We start from the raw sequence: 13,825 nt of genomic DNA on the forward strand, positions 1-13,825 counted from the left end.
AAAGGTTTAATGCTGGACCATTGAATCCTTGTAATGTCAAATTACCAGCAAGCTTTTTGGCATATTTCTGGCCAAGACAAACCAGCATTTCCACAGCAATGCCCGGGCACCAGAAGAGTGCCAGCACGCACCAAGGTTTGCTTCCAGTAAGAAGGTTAGGGTTGGATTTGGGTCCTTCTTCCCATGCACCATCCCAACAGGCTCTACAGCCTTAGAGCCCTGGTTGCCCTCCTGCCAGGCCCCAAAGCACAGGACACATCTTCCACTTTCATACCATGCAGACAAAAGTTTCATGGGCCACAACAGTTTTTGTGTTATAAAAGAGATTTTGAAATAGAGGAGACACAAAAATGACAACCAAGTATTACAGGCACAGTGCAGTAATTAGAGTGCAGAGCCTCGAGGAGACCCTCAGCCCAGCCACATGAAGGGTACATGTGGTCAGTTCAGACACTTGGTCTGAGGGCCAGAAGTCATGCCCTGTTCTGTGGTCTAGCTGAGGCTGTATGGCTCACACCCAGGGCTGGTGAGGAGGGGCCAGCACATCTTTACCCTGAGTGCATTCAGGTGAGGCAGGGCCTCCCATACATATGGCAGATGAAATTACTCAGGTGAAAAGCACTCTGCGCTCTCTGTCCTAACCCAAAAATTAATGAGCAGTTGCTTCAGGAAGGGTTTCTGCCTAGGCAGATGATGTTTCTGGAGCACTGAAGGAAGAGCAGAGGCAGCAGAAGTTAGGAGGGAGAAAGCAGCAGGGGAAGAGCAGGCCATTTGTACTCCCTCCCACAGAGCCAGCTAGGTCTCTGCAAGCAGCTGTGCCAGCTTCTGACCAGCATCAATATGTCAATTCTGCTTCTCAAAAATCACAAGCCTGCTTTGGGTCTGCCCCCCGCAGGCATGTAACTGTGGGCAATTCTGCATTGGTATTGACAGCTGGGGCACTCAGCAGCAGCACAGGCAGCAGCCACTGCCCTGCCACCCACCCCCTGCAGCAGTGTCATATTGGACATCGCTGCAACGGAAAGGTTAAAGGAAACCTTGTTGAAAAGAGATGAGAAAGGGCTGACTTTATGTTTAGACAGTGCCTGGGGCTGCAGTGGGACAGGTTTCGGGGAGGGAGTGCAGAAAGAGTGGTTGAAACCGTGCATCTGCTTCCTCTTGTTGGCAGAACAGTGTGAGGCTACTGGCTGGGTGGTGGAATTTGACCTTGCTTTGCCTTGTCTGGCTGGGAGACCCCCCCAAGCTTGGAGCACCTGTACATGGAATATGATGAGGATGATGATATTTTCTTTGCAAAATGGATGAGCAGCTTCTGGGGCCACAACTTGATTGATGAGGAGAAAGAAGGCAGAGGCCACAAGAAACGTCAGGCACAGCCCTGTAGTGAAAGGAGAGCATCCCTACCGGTAAGAGTTGTGTGCAGCTTTCTCTGTGTGTGCACGTGGTGTTTGTATAAACGTAAGTTCCATCCCCAGAGGCACGGCCCTAGGGGTGTATGAGGAATATGGGACACCTTGCCAAGTAAATTCAGATCCTGCTGGCAGCTGCTGGTTGCTTTTTGAGCTTAGCTGTCTGACAGGGTCAAGCCTCTGGGGTTCTGGAATATAGAACACTGGCAAACTCCAAGCTAGCTGTGTATTACAGTGTTGTTCTGGCGGCTCAGCACAACCTGGCAGACATCAAAACATTTTGCACCTGCATACATAAATCTGCCTGTAACAAGTCCGTCTTCTTGTGAAAAGCTGTATGTGAAAAATTCCATATGTATTAAAAGGATTTGGACCTAATTATGCAACTGTATTGTCTCCAGGAAGTTTTACCCTTTACCCCTTGGGACTTACCTGTTTTCAGGTAAGTGAAACTTCTATTTTAAGCTAGAGGATGCAGTCCCTCCTGTTCTAAAACATCTGGCTCTGAAAACAGTGATACAACACATAACAAGCTTACTAAATGGTGAAGTAAGATTTTAAGGTAGAAGTACATTCTTCATTCTTAAAACAGTAAGGAAAGGGGCAGGTTCGTGTGCAAAGGCAGCTCACAACTGTCTAAATGATTATCAAAATCAGGTTAAACTGAAAACTGTTCATAGTCTTCTCTTAATGCAAAGATTGTTGCTTTCATTTCAGCTTTTAAAAGAACTGTGGTCCAAACCTGTCTCCTTTTTTTTCCAGCTACATCAGCTGTCTTAACAAAGGTACTATGTTTCCTTACAGACCATTTTTTACTTATATCCTGAGATCATGATGGCTGCAATGAAGCAAATGGTAATATATTGGGGAGGAGCAGCTAACCTTTTCCCAACATTTTTTTTGTGCCATTCTATGTTTCTAACTTGCAAGCTCTTCTCTGCAGCTGTAAGGTCCTAAGCTGTGGGATTTTTCATTTCCAAAAAAAACTGGCTAAGAAAAACCAATGAGTCCAAAGCCACTTCCTCCCTCTTTGAATTCGTGGGCAGGCTGGAGAGATAACCTTCATTTATAACTTCTGGTCAGATCAGCCACATTTGTTATTTACTTTTATATTTCACCTCAGCCACAGATTGCAAGACAGGCTCTGAGCTAGAGCTTTGCTGCTGTATTCCATCAAAATGCTGAATACATAACATTTATTAATGGGAGAGGAAGGAGGTTAAATAATTTTACTGTATTTTACTTTTTTTCACTCAAGATACATGTATATGTGATTTCTTTTGGCCTCAAGAGAAACTGGAGTGTAAGAATTTAAATCTCTTTCCATTCAGCAAGGTGCTGAACACATCTTGTATATTTGTGTCTGTATTAGCATGTCCTTATATTCCATTTGCTCAAAAGCTATTTAAATAGTTAATAGTTATTCAAATACTTGGCTATATTTGCTTTCCTGAATCCATACCTAGAATTCAGATTAAGTTAGCTGAGAGAAAGACTATGACTTTTTTATTTTACTGTTTAACGAGCTAAAGATATTGTGTATACTTAATTGTATCTGACATTTACATTAATGCTTCACATAAATTTGTCTTGCTCCACTGGTTTCATATAGAAGATGTAAATTTTAACTGCTTTATTTCTCAGTGTCAAATGTTGACTGGAGGAATGAGACAGGAGGATTTGTCTGGGGATTTTATAATTTGGGGATATATTTTGAAATGAACTCTTGATTGGGAAGTTGAGTAGTTGGTAGTAAAGAGCAGTAGTATGCATTGTCTAACCAAAGCCAGAAGTTAAACAAATGGGCTCTACTGATGCCTTGGAAATACCTTCAGAAAGCATCTCCTTGTTGAGAGCAGTCACTTGAGAGCTATTGCACCTGCATATGGTGTTTTTGCACAGCTACTCCAAATTATAACTACTAAGATTAATTATTGCAAATTATAACTGTTGTAAGATTCAAAACACTGGTACTGTTATTTAAATATTGTCTTCATTTTATCAGAACAGTGCTAATTATCAGGAGGAATAATAACTGAGATCAGAGTGCATCTCTTCTGAAAGCTAATACCTCCACAGCAGGCCACAGTGTACCCTTCCTTCTGTCTCAGCATTGAAAACTGAGATAACTCCACTGTCTAGGTGAAAATCAAGTCAGCAAGTTCTGACAGCTGTTGGGAAAAGCTCCTTGTGCAGGTACAGTGGTACTGGCAAAGGAGCACTGCCAGCTCATACCCAAGGCTGGTGTTCAGGACATCAGCAGCAGAGCAGTGCTGCCCATGGGAGCTCTTCAGCACCATGAGCCTCTTGGTGCCACAAAGCAAAGTGCTCTCAGGGTAGCACAAAAGGTGGTTCTGCTGGGAAAATCACTTTCAGCTCCAAACTGCTGTGTTGGTCTCTAGTTTTTCCTGTGCTGTAGTGAGACATTCAAGCCACTGCTCCCACCTCAAAGACAAAAATAAACTCCTGTGGTATCCTAGAGTGGTACAGCCCCCACCCTAACTGTGGATAAAGATTTGAAGAATAACACCCAAACTAACAACAGTTTTCATTTTTTTCCCCCAATATCTTTGTATACCTCACAAACTCTACTGAGATGAGCTTTGCAAAATGCTTTTGCTATTGTCATTCACACTTTGCAGAGGGGAACACAAAATGATATTCATCCTTCACGGGATCACTTGCAAGTCAGGCTAAAACACGTAACTCCAGTCTGTCAGGCTGAAACAACATGCAACTCCACTGTCCTGGAAAGCTCAGAGCTGTGTATGCTGCTGCAGGCCAGCCCTGAATGTAAAACCTGCCTGGGGATAATAAGTCAGCTGTTTCCATCTCCTTTATTTAACTTGTTCCCCCGGCAAACTTTAGACAAATTATCTGTGGTACCCTTTTTGAAGCCTCCAGCTATGACTTTCCCTGACACATTCTAGTTACCCTACATAATTTAGGTTCAGAACACATCTTACCTCCCGGACATTTGGTTGTAAGGAAAAGATTGGAGACAAAGGAGAACTGATAAGAAGCTTACAACCCTGTACATGTATCCACCTTCAAATAGACATTATTGCTCACAGGAGAAAATTGCTAAGAGTGGCTGAGAGAAGGAGCAGAACAAATGACTGCTGTTGAAGTTACTGGCATTTAATTTAAACTGAACATCTACCACAATATTGTTCCTATAGACCAATTGAAGGCCAGACCAAAACATTTTAAAGAAATATATACTTGTCTGTAAGCTTCTCAGAAGGAAATGAAGCCATGGGAGAGCATCTGAATGTCAGATGTTCCAAAATATCCCTAAAATACTCGGGTCATTGTGTAAACTCCAGCAAACAATGAACACTTGTGCTGACACATTGAAGATTAATGTTCTTACTGACAGCTGTGCAAGCTCTCAGATCAAGCCCAAAAAATGTAAACAATTAACTTGTCTACAACAGAAACTGAGAAAGAGATAAGGCAAATTATACTGACAACAATTTTTGTTGTGTGAAGTATTTTTGTTTGTGTACCTTTTGTGTGTTTCAGATGGGCAATTAGCAGAAGATTATCTGTTTTGTAAATAGATATACTGAACATGAATGGCATTTACCCAACACAGAAGAAAGGAGTACTAATGGGAATAACAATCCCCAAGATCCCTTGGTGCTTCTATCTTTCCCAGCACTGGCAAAAAATTCCTATTTTGATAGTGGAGAATTTAATGTATCATGCAAAAGCACTGTGAGAGAAAGCACAGTCACTGTAATATGATTGCTTTACCCTTAGCCCACTGAGGCAGATGGGCATTTAGAGGAAAGCTTGTCCCTTTTCTGGACCATTGCTGCCATATCGGTAGGTAAACTGCAGTTTTTTTCTTAAGGGCTTAACTGTAATTCTATTTGTGAAGGGAAATGAAAAAGTAATGTCTTAGTAAAAGAAAACACTTACAGTCTTTGGATTCTATCAATCTTTTTTTGCAGTCCCCCATTTCAGCTGTTGTCCTGTGTTTGGTTTGTGGTTTTTTTTTTTCCCAAACCCTCTAGGTACAGATAGCAGTGATTTTTACCATGAGACAATTTTTATTTCCAGGAAAGAATATATGTTGATGCTATTAAAATGACAGGGAAGACATTTAGCTTGTTGAGGCTGGCATGGCACGTGTGCTCCTGTCCCTCGAGCACAATGCGATTGCTTTGATGCTTTCTAAAGTAACAATACAATATGACCTTACAGAACTTACAGCTGTATTGACTGATTTGAAAACAAAGTAAAAATAATATGGCAGAAATCATTAACACTACTCTCAGAGGCAGTCCATAATACTGGACATAGTAAGCTTATGCCTGGGGAAAAAAAAAATGGAACCAGTACCATGTATTTTGCAAACACTCTTCAAATATTAGGTACTTCTGTCAGGTATGAGATTTATTATTTTCAGCATGTCTCATCAAGCCTGTCTAATGTGACGTAGCTGCAGCCATATGAATGCACAGCCTCTCTATTCAGAGAAAGGCTGCATTGGTCCCTGTTGTGCCAATACATTTATAGTAACATCCAGAGTGAATGAAATTGTGTGCAGGACATATTTCAGGTCTCTCGCAGTCCAAGGTTTGTGAGTTCATGTGAACGCTACACCGGTTTGTTTTGTTTCCCCCTGTTTGTTAAAATAACAAAGCAACCAACACACACACCACAAACCCTGTGCTGAGTGCAGGGTTTTCTACTGGATTTTCTTAGAAAGCATTGCAGAACTGGTGGGACAGACCTTCCTTTGTTATAACCAGTTGCAGCTCCCTCCGAGCCAGCAGAACTTCTCGGGGTTACTCAGCAGCTGAAGGCTTAGCACCAGGCTGGTACAGAACAGAGTCACAGAATAAATTAGATTGGAAAAGACCCCAGAGATCATCAACTCCAACCTTTGACTGATCCACCACCATTCAACTAGACCATGGCAATGAGTGTCATGTCCTCTTTCCTTAAACACCTTAGGGGCAGTGACTCTACCACCTCCCTGGGCAGTCCATCCAATGCCTAGTCATCCTTCAGTGAAGAAATTCCTCACAATGTCCAAAACATATATGCATTCAAAAACATATGCCAGCAGTTGGGTGCCTGGAGTGCTTTAAGCTGACACCTACAGGAGTGTAATTTTCAGTACCTCCCATCTCTCACAACTTTCACCATCTGCATATTACCTGTGTTCAGCTACTCATCCTGGAAATCTTCAACAGCTGGCAGGGTTTGGGAGATCCCCAGCTCTGTGTGGTATCCTTCTCATGCCTCTCTTCTACAGGTCTGTCCCTTTCTAAAACCACCAATTTATGACTCCATGGGACACAGCAGTTCTGTATCAGTTTAATCACCTTTGCAGACATTCAATTAAACACAGCTGATGTAGATCAATAGCTTTTATTTGCATGCCAGGCCTCAGAAAAATGAATCACATAGAAACTAAACAACTATCTACTCACTTCCCCACTTCAGCCCTGCAAATATAATTGTAGAAGTTTGTTTCCTACTACTTCTTTGGTAGGGATGTTTCTCTCAGTACCCTGAAAGTTCTTCTTCATTAGTTCAAGACAAATGTGCCCAAGAAACCAGCTGAACATTCAAAGCTGGACAATAAAGCTTCTTGTCTGCATGTAGACCGTGCTGAAACCTTGACAGAACTGGGTGAGAAATGGTTGCTGTCACACTCTAAACTCAAACAGCTGATAAAACTTGGAGCACTCATGGGTCAAATCTCTTACCTGACTCATCTGGCCACAAAAGGCTGGGTAATGCTTTTTGAGAGTCCTGCCTAGAAACTGCAGCCAGGTGCAAGGCTTGAGTTTCTGAGGTTACAAAGAGTCCCAGTTCCTTTTAGTATCTTTTAGTATGAAAAATATAGGACCCACCACACTTTACATTTGAAGTGTTCATTGTGTGCCAAAACTTATATCCTCAAACCCAGGAATAATAGGAAATTCTGCTGCTGCTGCCTCTAGAAAGCAAGTTCTTGGCAGTGTGATTCTCCTACACTTAAAAAGAAAGATACAGAATTCTAGGGAAGGTCCTTCACTTTGCACCACTGTTTGGGAGAGTGTCTGTGGCAGAAAAAAATCTGCCTGGTGTGTTCTGCTTTACTATTCAATAGTCAACAAAGACCTTTTGTTTTTCAGGCCAGTTTTTCCTCCCTCCATACAGCACGACTTCATGCTTCTGCCAAAGGCTCATCTTCGGGCCACCTCAGGGGCTCCAAGGAATTTCAAGAAGACCAAGATGTCAAATGCCACTGCCACAGGAAGGCAAGCAGAACACCTTCAGCAGACAGCTCATGTCCAGAGACAAGATCAAACTCCATTCAGGAATTTGCAGAGTCCTTTGAAAAGAAATTGCATCTCAAAAGCAAACGCTCAGTTTCTTTGGTAGGTAAGAAAAAGCCCAATGGAAGAAAAAAAAGCCCAACCAACCAAGTCAGTTTGTGTAATTGCTGTGACTTTGCTGGGGGAAGTGCAGAAATAAACTCAAACTGGAATTTCTCATATTATGTGGTCTCAAATTACTACAAGTTTCACAAACCAGGTTAAAGTTGTATCATCAGTGTGAGGATTCTTGATGTGGTGCTGCTGTCTAGGCTTATTCAGGAATATTTATCCTCAAAATGAGACACCACACTAGCCCATGTGGCAATGTTTTCAGAGGTTTCTGTACAAACCCAGGTTTCCTTCACTTCTGCAAGATGCAGCTCACTTTTTCACTGCTGCTGACCTGACTTAACCTATGTGGAGTTATGTGTAATACTGCCAGACACTGCAGTGTTTGAGAGGCTTCTCATCTGCCCCTCAGGACTCCATCCATCTGCTTTCTGCAGTGTCACCACACAGCTGCAGCAGCAGCTATTGCTGTAAAGAGCAGAACATGTTTTCATTTTCACTGAGAGGCCATGCAGGCAGCAGGGGATTCTCTGCCCATTTCATCCTTCTCCCCATCATTCTGTCCAGAGTCATGAGCATTTTGTCTGGTGTGTGTTGATGAAATAGCCAGCAACAACTTTTTGTCTAGACTTTAATATATTTTTATTATGATACGTAGTATCTACTGTATCATGCAATGGAAGAAAGGGTAATAAATCCTAATTCATTTTTAAGTATCAGGAAAACCATATCAAATTGTCACTCCTTTCAAAAACTGTGCTTGAATAACACCTGACATTAGCATCAAATAACCACAGAAAGAAGTATCCTTTTTTCGTTCCAGGTTCTTGACACTGACAATTTGGATGGAAAAGTAATTTTCAACTCTCTTTGCACAGCAAAAGAGGGGGAAAATTTTCTTTTCAATAGGCAGCATAATTACATGATCAGTCGATACTTATAGTCCTTGCATCACCAATTGTCTAAGAATATGCACTGCTACACCATGATCAAAATTTCAAGTGCATTCCCTAATCTTCTTTTTCCCCTTCAGGAACTATTCAATTGCTTTCATTTGGAAATTTACACTGCCTCATGTGCCAGCAATCATCAGTGGTTTTCTGGTTTATCATTTATAATTTCTCAAAAATGCCTGTGGCTAGAAGACTGTGAGTGTGTAGTTGATGTATGATTAGGTATAATGAGCACAATGTATTAATTATGGCTTTAATTGTTTTAATCTGTTTTTCAAGTAGACCAAGTTGTTTCCATTCCCTCAGACACAATTGTAGTTTGGGAGATGTGAAGGACTTGTGAATCTCAAAGAACTGAGCAATAGGTCAGAGATCTGACAGGAAATGTAGGCTTAAACCTGTGTCTCCAGCTGGAGCATTTTATTTGCATTCAGAGCTCTGTGGATGCAATTCAAACCACCATAGTCAGACAGGTGAACAGTGTGGGAAAGGTGATAAATCTTCCCTGCATATTGCTTGTCTCATAGAAATGTGTTCAGATCTTGTTTTCAGTGAAGTCTTTGTAGCAAGCACTGAGCAGCCTTCAGGGATGTAAAGATGGATCATATGAAAGGATAGAAACATGGAGTCTGGGCTGAAATCTCAGAGCCCCTCCTCTCTCCTTCTGCCTCCTGTCTGCTCTCCTTTTCAAGTCCACTGAGCCTGTGATCCTCCTATCATATACAGAGTAAAATCAAAGCATTGGAGTGTGTTGCTTTTTGCTGAGCTTTAGGGTGACTGGCTTGGGCCTTGAATTTGAGCCCATCATGGTAATGCTGATCTTGGTAAGGCATTAATGGAACATTTTGTTACTTAGTGAAATAAAATAATGAGCTTTTTTTTATTATTATAAAACAATAATAAAAAAAATCTTCTAGGAGTCTCTTTTAATTCCCTGCTATTTTTTTCCCTGCCTTTTAGCAACCTGAAGGTGCAAAAGAGAGACAAGAAAGAGAAAAATTGCATCTGAGAAAAAGCAAGTCTCATAAGAAAATGGGCGAGAAATCAGAGGCAAGGAGAGAGCGGGACGAAGCTGAAAGTTCAGAAGCACCTGCAAAACACAGCGAACAGTTTCCATCACAATCAAGCATTCAGAAAGGTTATGTATCCACAGGCAGCTAGAATGCATTGAGATAATCCATCTTAACACTCCCCCTGAAGAACAGAGAGAGCATTCCTCTTCTGTTTTGACTAGAAGAGGCCTATTAGCTAGAGTAACCCCTAAGTTGTAAAATGAAATTTCAACTGCATCACTGGCACTATGTTACTACCTTCCTTTCTTTACTTTTGTCACTAGAAGTATGACCTTTGTCATAGGAGTGTATCAGTTGCAAGATCCAAGTTAGAGATTAACCACCATTAGAGGATTTCAGGCACATTTAGCATTGCAGCAGGGCAGTGGTATATATGTTCCTTTAAGAGGAGGTCACTACCTATGTATTACAGAGCCATTCAAAGCCTTATGTTTCTTTTTTAATTGAAATCAGGCTTTTTGGTAGGTTTGGAAAGAAAAAGGTACGTATAAACAGCCAACTGCTTCCTGGCCCCAAATGACATTCATTTAGATTTGTCTTGAAAACAGGTATCTTTTTGCTCTGACAATCTTTCAGCTCCACATTTATGTAAGTAAGAGAAGAGAAGCCCATATTCTCTTCTACACCTCCCTGATGTCTGACTTCTCTCTGCTCTTCCTATCACTGTGCAGTGTGACTTGTTTCACTGGCATCTCCCAGCCCTCTCCCAGGTCCTCAGTCCCATTTCCCCAGTCACACAACTAGCTCTTTCTCCCAGCTTTGCCCTCATTACCTTGCTTCTTTTGTGGCCTTTCCTCTCTCCTTTTACTACTTTACTGCCTTGTAGCTACCAGCCTCTTCTGCTACATCTCTACTTTTGCTTCATGAATATCTAAGCCTTGCTGAAAATTCTCCAATAAAGCCAGAGATGTTCTGTCTCTCATATTTCCATATAATCTCTTAGAGGGGTTGATGAGGCATTGCAATCCTTTTTCCTTTCCCAGAATTTGGGCCAAATTGGCTGTCTATGGTGAGCAGGACCTAGGAAAATGCAGATCCTCTGGCTGAGGATCTCCAGAACACAGATGTAAATCTCATCTCCATGTGCTCACAGGCTCAATCCCCCTGTGCTCCCCTCTCTTCAAAGTGCCAGTGTTCTCTGCAGATACAACCCTGCTCTCTTTGGGAATAGTCTTCCCAGGCCTAGTATGGAGAAAGCCTGATTTGGATAATACAGGAAGAGAAGAGTGAAGAGTGATGAAGTCATGAGCAAAAGTCAAGGTCTGATGGATATTCTTCCTGTGATTTTTCTGTAATTAACAAAAATCTTCCTAATTTACCTTAGAGCCTTACTTTTGAATATTCAGCCCTTTAAAAGCTTAGGGCATCCTTAAAACTTTGTAACACTTATATCCATTAAAGGATTGAGTTGTTCGGGTTTTCTCATTTAGGGCTTAGAGGAATATATAAGAAAATAATTGATCCCTTACTGATGCTTGTTAATTGCTTCTTGCCTGGTAACATATATTATAAACTAATAAATCTAATAATGGAAAAATGTTCCTATGCATTGTTCCTGTCCTTCCAAAACAGATTGAATTTTTATGAAGTTCTTCTGTCAGCCAAAACTTAAATACAGATGACTTTTCCTTTACACCTTTAATCTGAAGACTGCATTACAAAAGGTCTGGATAGAAATGAACGTGGCTGGCAGTGTCTGGGCTCCTCAGATAAAACCTCTTACATACATCCTTTCAGGTAGCAGCCTGTCCCCACATCCTGGGAGAGCTGAATGCCATGGCTGCATCAGCTTTGCCTGGATTCCAGGCCAGCAGCTGCCTCCTCCTTTTTACAGGCAAGTTAATTCAACAGGCCCAGTAGAGTTTGCTTGTGTTCATCAAACGTGCTGGTTGTGCATCACTCCTGATGGATTGAAAACACCGAACAGAGCTAAAATAGGAAAGGCCTGTGTGGCTGCCTCTGGCTTGCTGGTTGCCACCTCCCTGAAAGCACAGAGAAACCTCTCTGTGCTCTGCCCAAAGAGCTGCCCTGTGCCCACCGACTCCCGTCTCTGATGGAGACTCTCTAAGTGCTTGTGTCTCTTCAACTGGCCCGCCAGCTCCGTGTGTGACTCAGACAGGAGCTTGCACATAATGCCCTCTGTTCACCCAAAATGTTCCCTCTTGCTCTGTGGCATGGCTGATTAGAGCAGCAGCCCCTTACAGCTCAGTGCCTTCTAGTCTGAGGCAATGGTGTTACTTGGATGGACTGAATCTTGCGTGAGAGAAGGAAATCATTCTCCACAGACATTAACAAGTACTACAGAACAAATTGGGCATTTGGGAAGGCAGGTAGCCATCCAAAGAGGAATCTGATTGCAATGGCACATCTGATATTTCTGTCAGAAAGACTCCAGAGGGTTTCTGTTCTCACAGTAGGTCGCTAGTTCTGTGGCAGCTGACATAAAAAATAGTCACTGCCTTGATTCCATCCTGCATTCCCAGAGCAATGGGGCTGGCTGCAGGCAGTTTCTGCACCAACACCCATTCCTGGGCAAACACTGTTTGCTTTTTCTGCCCTTTCCAAGAGCGGGATCCCTGCAAATAACATCAGAATCCAAAAGCTGGACATGAAGGAAGTCAGGCTTCAGTGGGAAGCGAAGACAAAGGGATGAAGAAATCAATATGCTCACTAATAAGAAATATTGAAACCATGAAACAGAAAGGGGAATGAGCAGGAAAACTGGTGTGATTCAAAGGACCCATGAAGGAAATATTAAACTTGCTGTGTCTCACAAGACCATCGTCTGATAGAACCCTCATCCCTGTGCATTCTTCCAGCAGCTCAGGCTGGCTGGGAAGTGGCCTGTGGGAAGAGAGGATGTAGATACATACAAATCTCTCGAGAGCAAGAGACACACCCCAGTGTTTTCTAAGAGTGCTAAGGAGATATCAGTTGTGGTTACCTCATCTGTCAGGTGGGCATTCCCAAAGCAAAATATTTATGCTTGCTTCTCAGGTATTGCTTAACTGCAGCATGGTTTAGAGGATGAATTAAATTTTGAGTGCTGGTTAACTTATTGGTATATGTAATGCCATACCCCACACAGGTAAAATGATGTAACAGCTGTATTTATGCTCACAAGAGCCCTTTCTGGGGAAAAAAATAGGAAACATTTAAATGCACAGATAAAATAAAAATGAAAAACTACAATGTATAACTAAAGAAGAATATAATGCCTATTAAAAAACCTCCAAAATATTAAATACAAAAAATATGAAAATATTAATCAGCAGGTTTTTGTTCTTCAGCACAAAAATGGTACTTGGTTAAGCACAGCCCTGGATCTGAATTCACTCATTGTACATGTGAATAGTGTAAAACCACACAGAGAAATAATCAAGCTTGATAACTGAAATTATTCACATAGCAATGAATCATAATCACGGGACTTTGAGCTTATCACAGCTTTCTGCCAAAACTGTTGTAAGCAAAGAGGTTTTGAAATATTTCCAGAGAGATATTACAGCCAAAATCTAGTCATTCAATGAGAGAATTTAACACTGAGAAATACAACAATCTTCATAAATAATGCCCTGCCTGCAGTTGTTGTGCCAGAGCTTTAGGTAATTTTGTGAGAACAAATGTGAAAATAAACCCACTCATCATAGAAAACATTGCTCACAGCACGTTGATTTTAATTGTCATTGTTGTCTTAGATTGGCTTGATAGATGCTATTGCTCCTATTAGGAGGATCTCTCTGAATCCCAGCTCAGTATCTACAGTTCTTTGGAAAAAGATAATTTCTCTCAGCTGTATCTTGTCCCTGAGCTCAGATATAAAAAAAGAGAAAGAAATTATACAATTAGATATAAACCTCCTAGCTCCTTCCCAGTGATTAGGGAAGAAGTAAAAATATTTTTATAATTCCCTGGACAGTGTAAATCAAAACTGCACGCTTGCTACAGAAGGCATTGTTTGCAAGTTCTTTCACTTGCAATCATTAATCAGC

General features: G+C 41.6%; 1 protein-coding gene across 2 annotated transcripts; it reads left to right on the forward strand.

Annotated features, from left to right (window-relative positions):
* The first annotated feature begins 471 nt into the window (after positions 1-471).
* Positions 472-11,372, forward strand: LNP1 (leukemia NUP98 fusion partner 1). 2 transcript variants are annotated; one of them, XM_031506323.3, is made up of 3 exons: positions 472-1,406; positions 7,553-7,798; positions 9,721-11,372. In XM_031506323.3, the coding sequence occupies exons 1-3, from the start codon at positions 1,260-1,262 to the stop codon at positions 9,919-9,921; spliced, it is 594 nt and encodes a 197-aa protein (XP_031362183.3). In that variant the 5' UTR covers positions 472-1,259; the 3' UTR covers positions 9,922-11,372. The 2 variants fall into 2 exon arrangements, 1 of the variants encoding a protein (XP_031362183.3); XR_013341706.2 differs by lacking the exons at positions 472-1,406; positions 9,721-11,372 and adding an exon at positions 1,448-1,851 and having other exon boundaries at positions 7,553-7,687.
* Positions 11,373-13,825: the final 2,453 nt, after the last annotated feature.

The sequence above is a fragment of the Lonchura striata genome, chromosome 1, assembly GCF_050655825.1.
Source record: "Lonchura striata isolate lonStrDom1 chromosome 1, ASM5065582v1, whole genome shotgun sequence".
Lineage (NCBI taxonomy): Eukaryota > Metazoa > Chordata > Aves > Passeriformes > Estrildidae > Lonchura > Lonchura striata.

Coding starts and splice junctions, on each gene's coding strand:
- LNP1 (XM_031506323.3), top strand. CDS start 1,260: ATGGAATATGATGAGGATGATGATATTTTCTTTGCAAAATGGATGAGC. Junction 1,407..7,552: donor AAAGGAGAGCATCCCTACCG/GTAAGAGTTGTG, acceptor TTTGTTTTTCAG/GCCAGTTTTTCCTCCCTCCA. Junction 7,799..9,720: donor GCAAACGCTCAGTTTCTTTG/GTAGGTAAGAAA, acceptor CCTGCCTTTTAG/CAACCTGAAGGTGCAAAAGA.